Source organism: Stigmatopora nigra, chromosome 11 (assembly GCF_051989575.1).
Source record: "Stigmatopora nigra isolate UIUO_SnigA chromosome 11, RoL_Snig_1.1, whole genome shotgun sequence".
NCBI lineage: Eukaryota > Metazoa > Chordata > Actinopteri > Syngnathiformes > Syngnathidae > Stigmatopora > Stigmatopora nigra.
In genome coordinates, this window is record NC_135518.1 from 8,386,290 (window position 1) to 8,401,150 (window position 14,861).

At 39.9% G+C, this 14,861-nt stretch overlaps 2 protein-coding genes across 4 annotated transcripts in view; both read left to right on the plus strand.

Annotated features, from left to right (window-relative positions):
• Positions 1 to 21: 21 nt before the first annotated feature.
• On the plus strand, positions 22 to 1,767 carry c11h3orf38 (chromosome 11 C3orf38 homolog). The gene is made up of 4 exons (XM_077728194.1): positions 22 to 226; positions 503 to 678; positions 772 to 1,016; positions 1,124 to 1,767. The coding sequence occupies exons 1-4, from the start codon at positions 91 to 93 to the stop codon at positions 1,488 to 1,490; spliced, it is 924 nt and encodes a 307-aa protein (XP_077584320.1). The 5' UTR covers positions 22 to 90; the 3' UTR covers positions 1,491 to 1,767.
• A 310-nt stretch (positions 1,768 to 2,077) lies between these two features.
• LOC144204281 (FERM, ARHGEF and pleckstrin domain-containing protein 1) overlaps positions 2,078 to 14,861 on the plus strand; it is a 28,929-nt gene continuing 16,145 nt past the window's right edge. For all 3 annotated transcript variants that reach the window (XM_077728170.1, XM_077728173.1, XM_077728172.1), the window contains exons 1-2: positions 2,078 to 2,324; positions 4,271 to 4,456. In XM_077728170.1, coding sequence (XP_077584296.1) covers positions 4,277 to 4,456 — 180 coding nt within the window. In that variant the 5' untranslated portion in view covers positions 2,078 to 2,324; positions 4,271 to 4,276. The remainder of the gene's footprint in view (positions 2,325 to 4,270; positions 4,457 to 14,861) is intronic.

Below are 14,861 nucleotides of genomic sequence, written 5' to 3' on the forward strand. Positions count from 1 at the left end.
AGTAAAGCGCACAGACGTGGCTTTTCCAACCTCCGTTTAAGGAAATAAGTTGATGTTTTCGCCTGTGCAAGTTAGCTAGCTTACTTTGCTATGCGAAACATGTCAACGTTAAGTGAAGTAGAGCGTTCTGGTTGTTTAAAATTACTGAAATTATTGTCAGATGTGGACCTTTTCTCGCTGTGTGACACCGTCACTAATAAAATGATCGCTGCGGAGAATGTTACAGGTATTTGATCTCATATCAGTTGCTTATCAAGTGTCTCACATTTCTACGTAGTAGTGACACATTACTTCATTTTTAGTGCAATTCCTCAGTTTAAATCATTCTTTGAAAGACTGCTTTTAAACAAGTTAACGTTGAATTGCAGTGACACGCGGTTGTCGTAAAGAAACAATTCTAAGTGTTAGCCTTGTTTAAAAAATGAAATAACAGTCAAATCTATCACTGTCTGTGGGATATTTAATACTGAAGAAAGGTGCCTTCCCTTATTTTTTAATACAGAAGCCAGAGAGACAATCCTTTCCTTCTCTAAAAATGCAGAGGAGCTGCTGAAAAGGAAGAAAGTCCACAGAGACATCATATTCAAGTACCTGGCAAAGGAAGGGGTATTCATGTCCATCAATATTGAAAAGCACCAGTTGGTGAAGAGGACACTGGAGTTATGGTCTACTGAAATGGTCAGGACATTGAAATATATGCACGCACTGAAAAAAGATGATATATCTTTACCCATATTCAACAAATGTTTTCTTTTTGATTCCTTTTTGTAGGCGGCTGTTAAAGAACATATTCAGCAGGGGACGGACGACTCGGCAGAAAGACGGCGAAAGAGGACGGAGGACGATACGTCAAACGTGGAGACAGATTATGATTGTGAGACTTTGATTCTGGGGCAACAGTTCTGCAGTTGGTTCTTTCAACTGTTAAATAGCCAGAACCCCTTACTGGGCCAGCAACCTCAAGACTGGGGACCACAGCACTTCTGGACGGATGCAAAGCTCCGCCTTTTTTCCAGGTATAAATATCTGGGCATAATAAATGATAAGTTATGAGATATATTATGACGGAGGAAAGACATGATTTTTCACGTTTGGCCGCTAATGTGGTAAATGTCATCCACAGTGCCGGCAGTGAGCAAATGGAGGAGTTTGTAGGTGCCGAACTGGTCAGCTGTCGTCTTCTAGCGTTGACTAAGGAGGAACGTCTTCATTTCAGCCCCAATCTGGAAGCAAATGGCCTCAAGGCTCTGACCTCTCCCCACGGTTTGGTTCTAGTGGCCGTGGCCGGGACTATCCACAGAGACTCGGTCTGCCTTGGAATATTTGAGCAAATATTTGGACTCATTCGCTCACCCATGGACAATAACTGTTGGAAGATCAAGTTTGTCAAAATGATAATCAGAGGACAGGATTCCATGATTGGGACTCAGACTCCAGCACCGGCTCTGATGTACAGCTCCAGTGACTTGCTAATGCTTTCCACTCAGTGATGTTTAAGGTTTTGTTTAATTTATTTCATCATGTTTTTTACAGTATTTTTGTTTTTAAGACAATGCCAATGTCAGTCAATTAACCATGATTGATTTAAGGAATTTAAAATACAGTTCCATGAGAATATAATGTCGCTTAAAACAAAAACAAAACTATTTTCCCCAGCATTTTTTTTATTTTTAATTCACCATAAGCCTCTTTGCTGACATCACCTTCACTGATAACTGTCTTTTATATATGTATATATATTAATCAAATAAACTTTATTGCATATTCATAATTTAAAACATTTCAACTGAAATTGAGTACATCTTTGTGACCCTTGTGAGGATAAACGGTTGAAAAAATGAACGTTTTTATGTACAACATGGGTAAAACGATCCCTAGTTCACATTCCATGTTAGTTTCCCTTTGTTTTGGACTTTTTATTCACGATTTTGTGAAATTATTCTATTTTGACATCACAGATCCCTACAATTGAACAAGGATGTGGATTAGAAGCGACTGTTCCCAAAATTGTCCGCTAGGTGGAGGTGTTTCACCATTACTGCATGGCTGTACCTCCTTCCTTCTGTCCTTCCCACCGAGACCAGCCGGTCTAAATCGTCTCTAATCTCTTGTGCGACCGCCGGCTCGCTCATTCCCTCCGCCGTCCGCCATGGCGACCGCAGAAAGTCTCTTCTCCGATCCGAGCAGCACCTAAAAAGTCACCCATCGTCCTTCTTTTCCCCCAACCACCGGACACGCGCGTATCCCACTCACCCGGGGGATTTGGGTGGGCTCCAAAGGTGTGGAATTCCTTGACAAGGACGCATTCCCGAGGTGTAAAACGGGTAAGCATTCCAGTTTGCCAAGTCTCGTGTGTTCTTAATCGAAGTGAGACAACTTGTTTGAGGAGATTAAGGTTAAAACCGACGCGTTTCCTTATGAGCAAGCTCTTCACCAGATCAACGAACATCTCCTTTTTTTGCATTCCACGAATGCACCTTTGAAGAATTTGCACCGAAGGCTGCGGCCGTGTCGTCTTTTTTCCCCTTCGATGACCAATCTTTGCACGGAAATATAATCTAGTACTAGTTTGCACGGTCTGACCAGGTGAGTGCATCTAGTGTCTCACATGCTGCATGCAAGAACCCTGCAGATTCCAAACAGTCTTCTCCATTAACCCACATTAATTCCATGGATTTTCCAATTGCACGCTGCAGAGGCTTTAAATTGCACCCCCGCTTTTGCAGCTTCACATGACAGAAATCCAGTTGCCACAAGACCTCGGTGGGAATCGGTCACGATCCAACCACACCCCGGTGTGAATGGGGGTTCTGATGTGGACCCACTTTTTGCACAGCTGCTTATTGGGGTACGAAAAGGCCATCCAGCTGTCACTAAAGCATTCCAGCTGTGCGCTGTTGACCCTCACTGAGGAGCCCTTGTGTTGCCCCCTCACACAGAAGAACCACTGTTTCCACCTCAGGAAAGTCCAGAAACCAGCTGCTTCCCCCCCTTTCCCTTCTTATTTTTTTTTACATCTCCATGTTACACACTAGTGGGGAATTTCAAGCCAGAACATTCAAAGGCAAGATCATTTTCGGCCCAAAACACCTCCACAGGCTCTGGTTATTTTTTTTGTCATGCATGGCCAATTGGGTTTATGATACGGAAAAACAAGGTGCCAGTGTAAGATGACAAAGTGTCCAGGTTTCTACATAGTTACCTATTCAGGAATAGTCGTTGGACTTGACTCAAAACCAGGTGATTCATTTAGTAATATGAGAGAAGGTGTGGCACGCCTACTCAACGTTCCCTTTCACCACTGTTTATTTGAGGTGTTTGTTCTCAGTGAACGTTGGGGTTTAAAAGACCATGACAGTCTAGCATAATTCCATTCCTTTTAATACTTTCAGATTTTTTTCACATGTTTTTCTTGTTGTGGTTCGGTGGACAAGAGTTTAGTGCGTCCGCTTTGCATTTCTGGGCTCGAGGGTTTGATGCCAGTATGCTGAATTATGGTGTTTTAGCAATAAATATAGATTTAATTCTACAGTCTTAATCTGTCCTTTGCAGTTGACGTCCTTCCAGGTTTTTTTTTTGCCCAAATTGGTAGCCATGTTTGAGTTTTGTTTGAGTAAAATAAACAAGAATTAGTCTGACTTTCAACAAACTGTTAGGATGTTGATTGTTTCAGGCAATTTAATTATTTTTTGGACCAAACCTTGAGTGGTATGAGTCATTAATTTTCTTAATCATCTTTGGAGGAGTGCCAACTTCTGATTTGTTTCACAGAAAAAAATCAATGCTTATTGAATTAGTCTGTTATTTGTAGCCCTGCCATCCGGCCATTTTCAGTACTTGTTCACATTTGACTTTCATATGATAGGAGCCAATGGGCATGTAGAATTGCAGAAAAATACTGTTTAAAAATAAGCAAATTAGAACGTGTGTCTTTCCAATTAATTTTTCTGTTGCATTTACTGCGCCACTCTTAACATTAAACATTTTGGTCTGTATCTTTAAAGTTCCCGCCCCCGAAAATCAATTTTCCTTTTATTGACTGTCAGATTTCCACAAGGCAGGCCTTGTAATTCCAATGTCAAATGAAATTATCACAGTCTGATTTGTGCCTTGAAATCAGGAACATGCTTAACATTTCTTTCCACTAATCACTTCTCCCACAGGCAACCATTAGCAGTCGGCGCCAATCCTGCTCTCGTCATTACTGTGTTAACACCAACTCGGAGGGTTGTACTCAGCCTGACGCCATTCTTACTGTCCGTCTGCGCAGGGCGACATGGCCGATCCCGACCCGGAGCCCGTGAAGTCGAGAGCGGGGCACCGCCTCGGGGCCCCGGAAACTCTTGGCATCAGTACGCTGGACCCGGCCCATAAGCCCCCGGCCATGCCCTCTGGGAGGCACGTCCCCATCAGAGTCCATATGTTGGACGACACTGAGGAGCTCTTTGACGTCTCTGTGAGTTTCCAAAACAATTGCTTTTTTTATGAATTAAGAGTCACATGATTAGTTGAGATGGGAAGTGCATGGTGTCAGTTTTTATTTACAGTTTCCAGTGTATACATTTGTCATGTTTCATCTATGAAATGCTCTCCAACGCCTATTTCTCACTTTTTTTCCAAATAATTAAATGCCCCTACTATCATTTTTGTTTGTGGTCAAAGGTCTAGACTCTAGAGTTTGCATGTTCTTTCTGTGCTTGTGTGGGTTTTCTACGGGTACTCCGGTTTACTCCTGCATCCTTAAAATATGCAAGTTAGGCGAATTGTATGTTACATTGCCCCTAGGTAAGAGTGTTAGCGTGAATGGTTGTCTTTTGTCCGCTTGTGCCCTGCGATTGGCTGGCCATCTAGTCTGGGTGCCCCCCGTCACCCCCCACCCCTCACACGCGAACCAAACTGAGCTTGACAACCCTGTTTTATAGTCTGTGTGATGCAAGCTGTTAAATTAGAATACTGATTGATTTTTTGGGGCTTTTATGTTATCCTGACTGAAGATGTATTTATATGACTAGAGTTGATTTCAGAAAGATATCTTATTGAAATTATTTGTATTTTAGCTTTTAAGTTTGTTTGTTAAATTTGCTCTTTTTAACTCAACCTAAAGAAATAAATAGCAGTGTGAAGATTCAATAAGAACTCCTGGTTGGAGCAGGGAAAACCATTTATCTCTTGGGGAGGAGGGGAAAGTTCAGCCATTCACGGATGACAATGGCAAAATGTGGAGGGGCCAGAATTTGCATGAAAATTGAACTTCATTCTCCCAAACACTGATAACTAGCCAGATCGCATTATGCAGAGTTTATGAGAAAAGAATACAAATTGTTACTTGTCCTGTATGATGCAGTATAGTGACAACAAAACTCAGATAAATTTAAATATAAGCATTCATGAATGGACAATGTTGCACAAACATTCAATTCTGCTTTGGTATTTAAAATTTAAAGTTAACTATTTGTTTGGAGTAAACTGAGAAAAATCGGAGAAGATTAATAGAAGGCGAATTTAAGAATAACAGCAGGCTGAAGGAAATGTTTTTATTTACATTTTGAATATTGTCACAAGATTTGCAACTAGAAATCCATATATTTCTATTTGGCAACATACCCGCAACGAATGTACAATCATGTTTGAAATAATTGTTGGATTGAGATGTAAACAAGAGCCCACTTTGGCTAAAAATAGCCTTTACCAAATTATAAATTAAAATGACTCCTCCTCCTGTCGCCCAGTATTTGAATTCTCCAATTACATACGATTTAAATTCCCCTCTGGCACGAACAAATTTGTCCCCAAATGCAAAGTATGGCATTAACCAATATGATGAAGCTTGCTACTGACCTGAATCAAGCTTTTGTTGCTGATCTGCCCAAGTAAAAGGAAGCATTATTCAGTCAATTTAACATGCATTATGTGCTAACAAATTCACTCTGCCCCATCTTGTTTTGCCTCAAGGCATCTTCCTAACAAAGATAAACGCATTCTCCTAACTTAACTGTGACTACCTGCTGACTCCCATTGATTACATTCATTTTTTTTCCTTAGTCTCCTTAAGAACATTTTTGTCTTTTACTGCAAAAATCAATACCTGAAGTCACCTCATAAGTGTTTTTGTTTAATTGTTCTCAAGCTCCTGGGCCTCTCAAGACCCCCTTTGGGAAGCACAGCTCCACAAAAGTGCTGCTTGTCAACATACATTGTCAATTATTAATAGAATTTTTAATCAGGTAATGGAGAGCTGCCCAGCTTTCTCAGTCTGTTCACATTTATAATTACAGGAAGTATAAGATTTACATAAAACATTTTCTGCTGTAAAAAGACATCAAAAGTCTGCAGTTTTTAACCCCCAGCAGTTCAAAGAGGCCTGGTTTCCAGCTGAGTGGGCAGGGTGTCATATGGTTGAGAAACAAAAGGGGCCATCTTGTCATGTTGGGGGTCACATTCCATACTATGGCCTACTTTGCTTGCTAACTGGGAGCACCCATAGGTAGATGGTAATAATGTTTGGCCACACATAATTGAATAACAGTAAAGCACATCAGCCATAGGGGGGAAAATGTTCAAGAGATCAGAATCTTTTCTAGAGGCGAATACACACAATTTAGTTCCAATTACATTTATTTTTTATTTTTTGGTGTTTGTACTTTTGCTGGAACAGGTTTTTTTTTGTTGCTTTTACAGACTTCAGACAAAAACAACTTAGACTGATCAGTGATGCTTTGACGCACGTGTTTGCTCAAGGCATTTTCTAAGTTGCCTGTGTAGAGTGTGATAAAATGGGGGTTGGGATGTGGAAATACTTTTTTTTTAGGCGGCACAACATGGAAAAATGTTGTCACCCCACAATGCCATTAAAAGAAAGTCGAAGCATATGTTTTCTTACAGTTTTTGTAATGTGGAATAAGCTTCATACCTATGGACATGATTTAACTATAATTAGACAATACTTGTGGGTAATCTCTTCTTTGCACATTATATTTTAAATTGGCGTTTTAAGTTCTACACTTTAACACAATCCCCTTTTACTACTATTACTAACACTACCATACTGTGTTTTATAATCCACTGTTGCTGTTGTTGATCATTATACCACACTTTAATTGTCTTCTTCACATTATGAGTTAGGGCATTTATGATTTGGAACAGTCTTTTGCTTTCTTTGTTTGTTTTCAGTTGATGTTATCAGAGGATAATCCATCATTATAACAGATAATACTCTAATCTGTCGGTTGAGACTTGGGTTGGAAAAAAACAATCTTGAAGCTTATGTCGCGCTGGAGGGAACACAACAAATAGGCTGCACAAATCAGGTTTTAGAACTTCTAGCAACCCACCAGGCCGTTCTTGGTTCCTTCAAGAGCTCTATTTTAAAACACAATTTTTTCAACATTTTGGAAGATTTGCCAAATTCCCAGCGCCACGAGCAGAGACCACCCAAGCCAGCAAAGTATTATAAAGAATGGGCCTTTATGGTATCCACTGGAACTCTCACTATAGTCAAGAATACCTATAGAGCCACCATACTGTCACCCATTCACAGTGATGGGACCTAATTAGAGCAGTAGCAATGTGCCTTGTCACCATCTGAATGACTGTGAAGACCTAACTACATCATGAAGGACTTGTTTTAACCAGTTCCTTGCTATGCTGACCTGAGTGACTTCTAACAGCTGTGTAGCAATGCCTAAATTGTAACCATTTCTTTCAAGCTGTCTGATAACGTATCAAAATTGGTGCACTGCTGCAATTTTTCCATCTTTGAAATTCCAGAGTGCACAACAACAGAATATCAAGTCGTCCACCTAAAATATATTAGACAAGTATACTCGTCAATGGCAGCGATTGTTTGGATTATTATCAAGAAGTAGTCAATTAGAATGAAGTTTTGGCCACTAAAACTCATCTTTTTTTTTTTTTGAACACCTAAATCAACAAAATTGGATGTGATAGACTAGAGCTCCCTTTAGTGTGAGCCTAACGAAGAAAAAAGCAATAAAAAAAATATTTTAGACTATCAAGGGTTCTCAGTAGCTCATATTTTACAGAGTTTATTTTAAAGTACAACATGTTGATTGGGAGGAGCGGTAGAGCTCAGATTTGAGGGTGGAGATGAATGTTTCCTTTTCTTCTCTTAGAGCCGGTGCGACACGCTAAATCCTTTTAAAACTGGTCGCTGTGGTGGGGATGCTGTCTGTTTCTCTTTGCTCATCGCTCACGGCGCAAAACTGGCAGTGTTTTAGTCACAGAGGATTTGGGAGCAGACTTTTTTTTCACGGGGCTTCATGGGCTAAAAGATTTTGATATATCTGGTGCAGTTTTGGTGGAGCAACCATTAATTACAGTCCCTTTTGTAAGCATGTTACTGTTTTTCAAAACCATTAGCCTCTCCCCCATTTTCCAATATGAGTCATCCACTGTATGGATGTTTGGGTACTTTGCTGCATTCAGACTGGCCCCGTTTTGGTGTGTGTGTCATGTATCATTTATGTGACTTGAATTGCTGTAGATTTTGATCCCTATTAGATCAATTATCAATTTAATTGAACTCAGAGTCAACCAGCAGACTTGGCTTGCCCATAATAAGCAAAGCAAATGAAGAAACAGTCAAAGGTCTTCCTCCTTCCATGCCAAACACCAAAATAATTGCTGCCCCTCAAGGGAGACATTGAGAGAATCTTGATATGGCAATAATTTTGAAAATTGCTTTTTTCAAAGTGTCGTTCCCTGCGCTCTTCACTCAAGATATTTTATTATAACTCCACACTTTGGGGAGTCCTAAAATACACTTATCTTGCTCCTCTTTTTTCCCCTGTCAGACTGCTTTTAAGCTATTGTCATTTTTTTAAGATACATATATAATAGGAAAGCAGACAATAAGATTGCACAAAAAGGGTTTATAGTCCCTCTAGGAACATATAGTATATGACAATTAAATGCAGGCTGAATCGTTGAAAGGTTGCACTGAATCAGGCGGCCTCTGTGTGTGGGTTGCCATGGCGACAACAGAGGTTGGGTGAGGAGCGTCGGTGGAGAGAGTCTTCCAATGATGTGAAAGAAGTAGTGGTGGCGGGGATTGAGTCTTGATGCGTAAGCGTGGTTATACTCGCCACACAGCAATTACAGATCATATTTACCATAACCAGCTCTCCAATATGGTTTCAGTTTGATTGAAGGTACTCCTATCCCTTCTCCTTAAACATGCCACTGAAGTGTTATCATATTCCCTCCAATCACCACCTTGTGTAGTATAATGTGTCACAATAGCAGCTGTTTATAAGAAATGAATGAAAAGTAATCTAATGTTAGGGAATCTTAAAGGAATTTCTTCCAGATGTGCGTCAATGACAATGTTTGACCTTTTTTGTTCAATAGAAAATCAAAGATTTATCAGAAACATGAATGGATCTGGGTTTTTTTTTCTAGATTTTAAAGTGGGACAAAGTGTTTTCTAAAGAAAACCAAGTGAATCTAAAATAATTCATGACTTTTGAACACAAATGTTGTCATTAACTGTGAAAGATGTCTAATCATTTTGAGCGGGGAGAGCTTGAGAATGAAAGAAGGTTTAGTTAGTCAATAAGCATGTGTACCCTGAGATGGTATTTACTGCTTTTGCTTTTTGGTTGACCTAGTTATGATTGGGCTGGCATGGCAGACTTCTCCATGGAATTCACACGTGTCTAAGGAAGGTTTTGCGTCATACTTCCATCAGCTGTTTGTCTGCACTTTATTCACATGATCTATGAACTCTTGTTTGCCTTTTTCTCATAGCTGGAAATTGAAATTCCGCACTGGGGAGGCAGAAATGTGGGAGTGTCGCTTATCTGCCCCCTCCCTCGTATCCTGGCAATGTAATTCCGTCGCAGAGGGCGGGAGCCACCATGGATGAGAAAGCCAGGGAATACAGTGGTGGCTGATGGCTGATGAGAATACTAAAATGCTTGGAATGTTGGGAACATTCTTCTATCTTTATGGAAGGCGTGCAGATTAATGGTGAAGCCTAATTCTTACTCTACAAGAAGAGGGAGTAACAGCGGGGTTGATTGTGGAGTGGCTCATTTAATTAATAAGGGAATGCATCACTGGGTGTACAAACAAATTGGGTTGTTACTGATTGTTAAGGTATTCATTAACAATAGTGGTTGCGCTAAATTCTTCAGCCAAAATGAGTCTTGCGGTAGTTCATAACACAACAAATATAGTCTACTTTAATGTGTATTTCTGGTAAATTGTTCCTAAGTGTCTTATAAAGTGCTTTGTAATAAAATGTGTGATTACAATCAGTAAAATTCTTTGAATATGGTCAAACATGGTTTACAAAAATGTGCAAAGTTGTGATAAATTCCACCTTAGAGGACCATGGAGAGCGTCCTTGCTGTTGGCATTTGAAGCAGGATTCAGTACTTAAAATACACTGCTGAAATATTTCTATACAGCAGTTGTTTTGTATACTGTGCACGCTTTAATGGGCAACCCTGTCCAGCATTATAAATCTCTCATGTGGTTCCTATGGTAACCATCTATGGATGTACCTTAGGTGGAACATCCTCATGATCCGATTGACTCTAGGGGCTCATGTCTCTCGAGAATTGTAGCCTGCGATCCCAATTGTGACAGAAGGACCAAAGTGGATGCCATGACATTTCCAGCTCATTCATACATTATTCCTTTCAAGCTTTTCTTTCCCCTGGAGGAATGAATCTCTGTGATCGGTTCATTACGGCAGCAGGGTCCCCCTCTGACTTGGTTGTAGTAGGGTTGTATTTCTCGGGTGTGGTTGACTCCCCCCTCGCCCCAGTCGTCTGTGATTTTATTCTGCCCTCAATTAAGGGTAGACGGCTTCTGGGATTGGGTGTGTGCAATGCCTAGGCCCCCTTTAATAAATTATGAATACCTCATTGAAATTCAGGAGGATAATTAACACATAAAATAAGATGTGTGAGATTTATTCCCATGATGCTCTGCTACTTGTGTACCTGGGATCACTGTCTTTACCTTGCTTGTCCTTGTCTGCTGTAACTTTGTTCTTTGTGACCTGCATGCTTAAGGGTTTCATTTAATGGAACCTGATTTAATATTTATGTCAACTTGTTTGGCAGTTAAGGCTGAGTTAAGAGACCGATTGTTGAGATTTCATCGGCTGATGTACAATTCCGAGAACAGGTCTGCGTCGTGACCACAAGCCTGACAAATAGCTATTATGTCATTGAATATGAGGGCTCTCTCAGGAATATGGAGGAATATGTGTGAGTGGGTAGGTATAGATGGAAAAAATTATAGGTGAGGAATGTGATGGACATATACAATGTAGAGATTGTTCTTTTTCTTTCTTTTGCGTGCGATGAATAAAGAATGAGCCTGTAGCTGTGGTATTAAAGTGACAACTGTTCAATCATGTCACGCAGAGAAAAGCTAAGCCACAGATTTGTCGATCCCCAAGCTAAAGTGAAGACAATCAAACCTCTTTGACATTCTTCAAGCGTCCAACTGTTGAAGCTCAGGTTCAGAGTTCGATCACAGATGGGTCCTCGCTGTGTGAGAGTCTAGATACTGAGTTTTAAATGTATTCCGATCTGATTTGTTGATATCTTTTCACATAAAAACTGTAGCCAACCAAAATCCAACCAAATGCCCTGGAAAGAAAAGTTCAATTCATAAATCATGCCATGTTTTTTTACTTTTTTTAATCTAATGACCCACATGTCTAGTACACTGCACACGTTTCTGTTACCTTGGAGATCTGGTTGAAAAAAATGCTTTCACTTCAATGCACTAAAATCCATTTGCAACCAAATCAAAACATACTTCAAGTTACACTTGAAAACCTTTACAAGCCGAGTACTTCAGGCCTTGCTTCATCCATTGTTGATGTGTTGTTCAATTAGTCAGGAGGATTTCTTCTTGCTGACCCTAAATCCAAGCATAGCCAAGTATTCGTTCAATACGCTTGGTGAGCGTGCTTGTAGTGCTCTCACAACCCAGCTAGTCGGCTTAGCCAGACAGCCAGTGATTTTGGATGTGCCTGAGAATAGTCAAAATAGGATGTGTGGTCTTAGCGACTTTTACACTTTATCCTCCCAAATCCATGTATGTGGTCGCAGTAATTGCATCATTATGTCACGCAGGCACACAAATTGTAACCAACGCCCAAGAATAATATCCCCCAAAAAGGCATTTTACCGGAAGAAGAATATTAGTTTAATTTAAAGAGACTTCCTGCTCCTCCAAATTTGTTCCCCCTCATTTATTAGGAGGCAAAATTATTTCAACGTTGCCATGGTTACTGCTAGCCACGTCTCCAAAAGGTCTTAAATCCTTCCAGGAAGTGATGGCCTATACACACTGGGCAACAGCTGTCAGCTTTATTCCAGTGTCGGCCTGTCACTTGAATGGAAAAGGAGAACTTCTCGTAGAACAGAGTGGCCTCAGGCCAAATTTTTCCTGGATGCCAGTTGTGATTTACAGAAAGAAAAAAAATGACCCACATTGTCAGTTTCCTTATTTTTTTTTTTTCACTCAGCAGATTCGGCAATACTCTTTGCCCAGGAGTTTATGATTTACAGATGATAAACTCAGGCAGACATGAGCTCCCCCAGCACATTTTTACTTGCCGTCTTTACCTAGCCAACACTGTTGCCAAGCAACCAGGCTGTCACAATCCTATTCATTGTTCTTATTCAAAGATTTTATTTACTTTGGCAATTTCAATGTAAATGGGACTATAATCCCAATGTATTAACTTCACACAGAACGGTGCTATATTGGTTTGCATACTGCCAAATTCAATTCTGATCTTTATCAATGGCATTTTCATGTTCTCATTTTGATGGCTTGAGTTCTCTGCTGATAATTAAGCTTCTATTCAGAGTTCAAAAATATGTTTCGGGTTGCTATGTACTTGCAAATTTGCAATATGACGGCACTCAGATTATAAAGTGTGCATTTTCAGGGCTGGGTACGTACAATATATAGTAATACCCATGTAAATTAAGAATAGTACGTTTTTAACATCATGTTACAAAAGAAATTGGACATCGTTTGCATATTGAGCCCATTTACCACTACTAACTAGAATGCTCCTCCCCAATGGAGGCTTATCCTGAAAAGATTAAAATGTTACTTAAGATCTTATTGATGTTTGTCTTCCGAGTGAGTTAATCCCTCGTGTCCAACAAACCTAAAAATGATATTTACACTGGATTGGTGACAATGTACATTTCCATCGTCATATGTGATTGTGACCTACATATAACATATTGGAAGCAACCAGAGGTTTGTCTGCACCTCTGTGTGACACATTAGTGATCAAGTTCAATGTGTCACGAGCTCACGAGCTCTCTGTAGTGTTAGCTGAGTTTGCATCACAGCTACTGGATTTGCCACTCTTCTTGGATAAGTCGTTTAAGGCTAATCTAAAAGAGGCCAATTGATTGGTCTCTCCTGAAGAGCAGCATGTGCCGCTGTCATTATTTATTACTGGCAAAGATTAAGGTTAAAAGCAAGAACATGCAGCAGGGCAAATGCCAACAAGCCAATCTTCAACTTCATATAGTTTCATTTATTCCTCTGTGTTGTGTTGCTATTGAGCATTAAAGCAAGTACTGACTATGAACTGTGTTTACTGTAGAAGCATAACATGGATCTTCATAATCAGTTGTGTTTTTAAATCTATTACACTGTAGCACATTCAGTGATGTTACATTTATTGCATTTAAGTTGTCTCAAAACATTGCTGAAGGTATTTGAAGGTCAGGTAGGTTTTAAGGTGGAAAGTGTATGGTGTGGTTAAAAATGTTTGCCGCACCTCTTTGTGCTGACCTTGAGGATCTTGGCTCCCCTTTCCACTCAATTAATCTCCTGATTAGAATGTTGATTGCCATTATTTTTTACAATTTGTCCTTTCATCTGTATTCCAAATATTCAATCACGGTTCACATCAGCTCTTTTATTCACAGAAAGATCTTTAATTGAAAAATGATTCATGTAATATCGGGTGTACAAATACATTTCCATCAGTATTTGTTTATTGGTGGGTCTTTAAAGTATTTATCATAGAGCTTTCCATGTTATTCCTATTTACCCAGCGATATACAGTTTAGACTACACTATATTCCCATTTTTTCTTCAGGATAAATTGTTAATGTCATGTTAAAAAATAAATAAATATTTGGATTCATGTTACGTTATTAATGTATCAATTCAATTGACTTTTGAATACTTTCTTTTTTTAAATGGATCAATAAACTTTTGCATTGCCTCACAAATGGCAAAAATGCTACAGATTTCAATGCATATGCTTAGTACCTTTTATTCAGGTTCTCAGTCTGCCTTTCTTTACTGCCCCTTAATGTGAAGTGAAGCATCCACACCGTGTGAGTGACTTTAATCCCTCACAGGGGACCGAGTTTGCTGTGGTGGCCGATCAGCAGGGGGTCCAGAATTTGCCGGATTCTGAAAAGGATTCAGACAGATGAAAGAGAGAGGGCAATCGTTTTGGTCTTTCCAGTCGCCTTAAAAGCTCCTTTCGCCCTCCCGCTCTCTCTAATGAGTTAGGTTCTGTTAACCTCGGCCACGAAAACATTTAGCGGCGTCTCACTTCAGTGCACTTTTGAGATAATACCAGAGCTTTTTTTGTTAGCCTGCCAAAGAAAGTCGGGTCTGCCCTTTAACGTTTTGCTAAAGCAGTCAGTAAAAATGCACACCCACAAGTGTTTGATTTGCTTGATCTATGACGCTGCAGCAAACCGCAGGAGATCCGTGCACAAAGCACTGAGCCATTATTCAAACTAAACTCATACGAAACGATCCTTACTTAATTCTTCTCCAAGCAAAATCAATGGTGAATATAATGGCGGTTCTGGCCG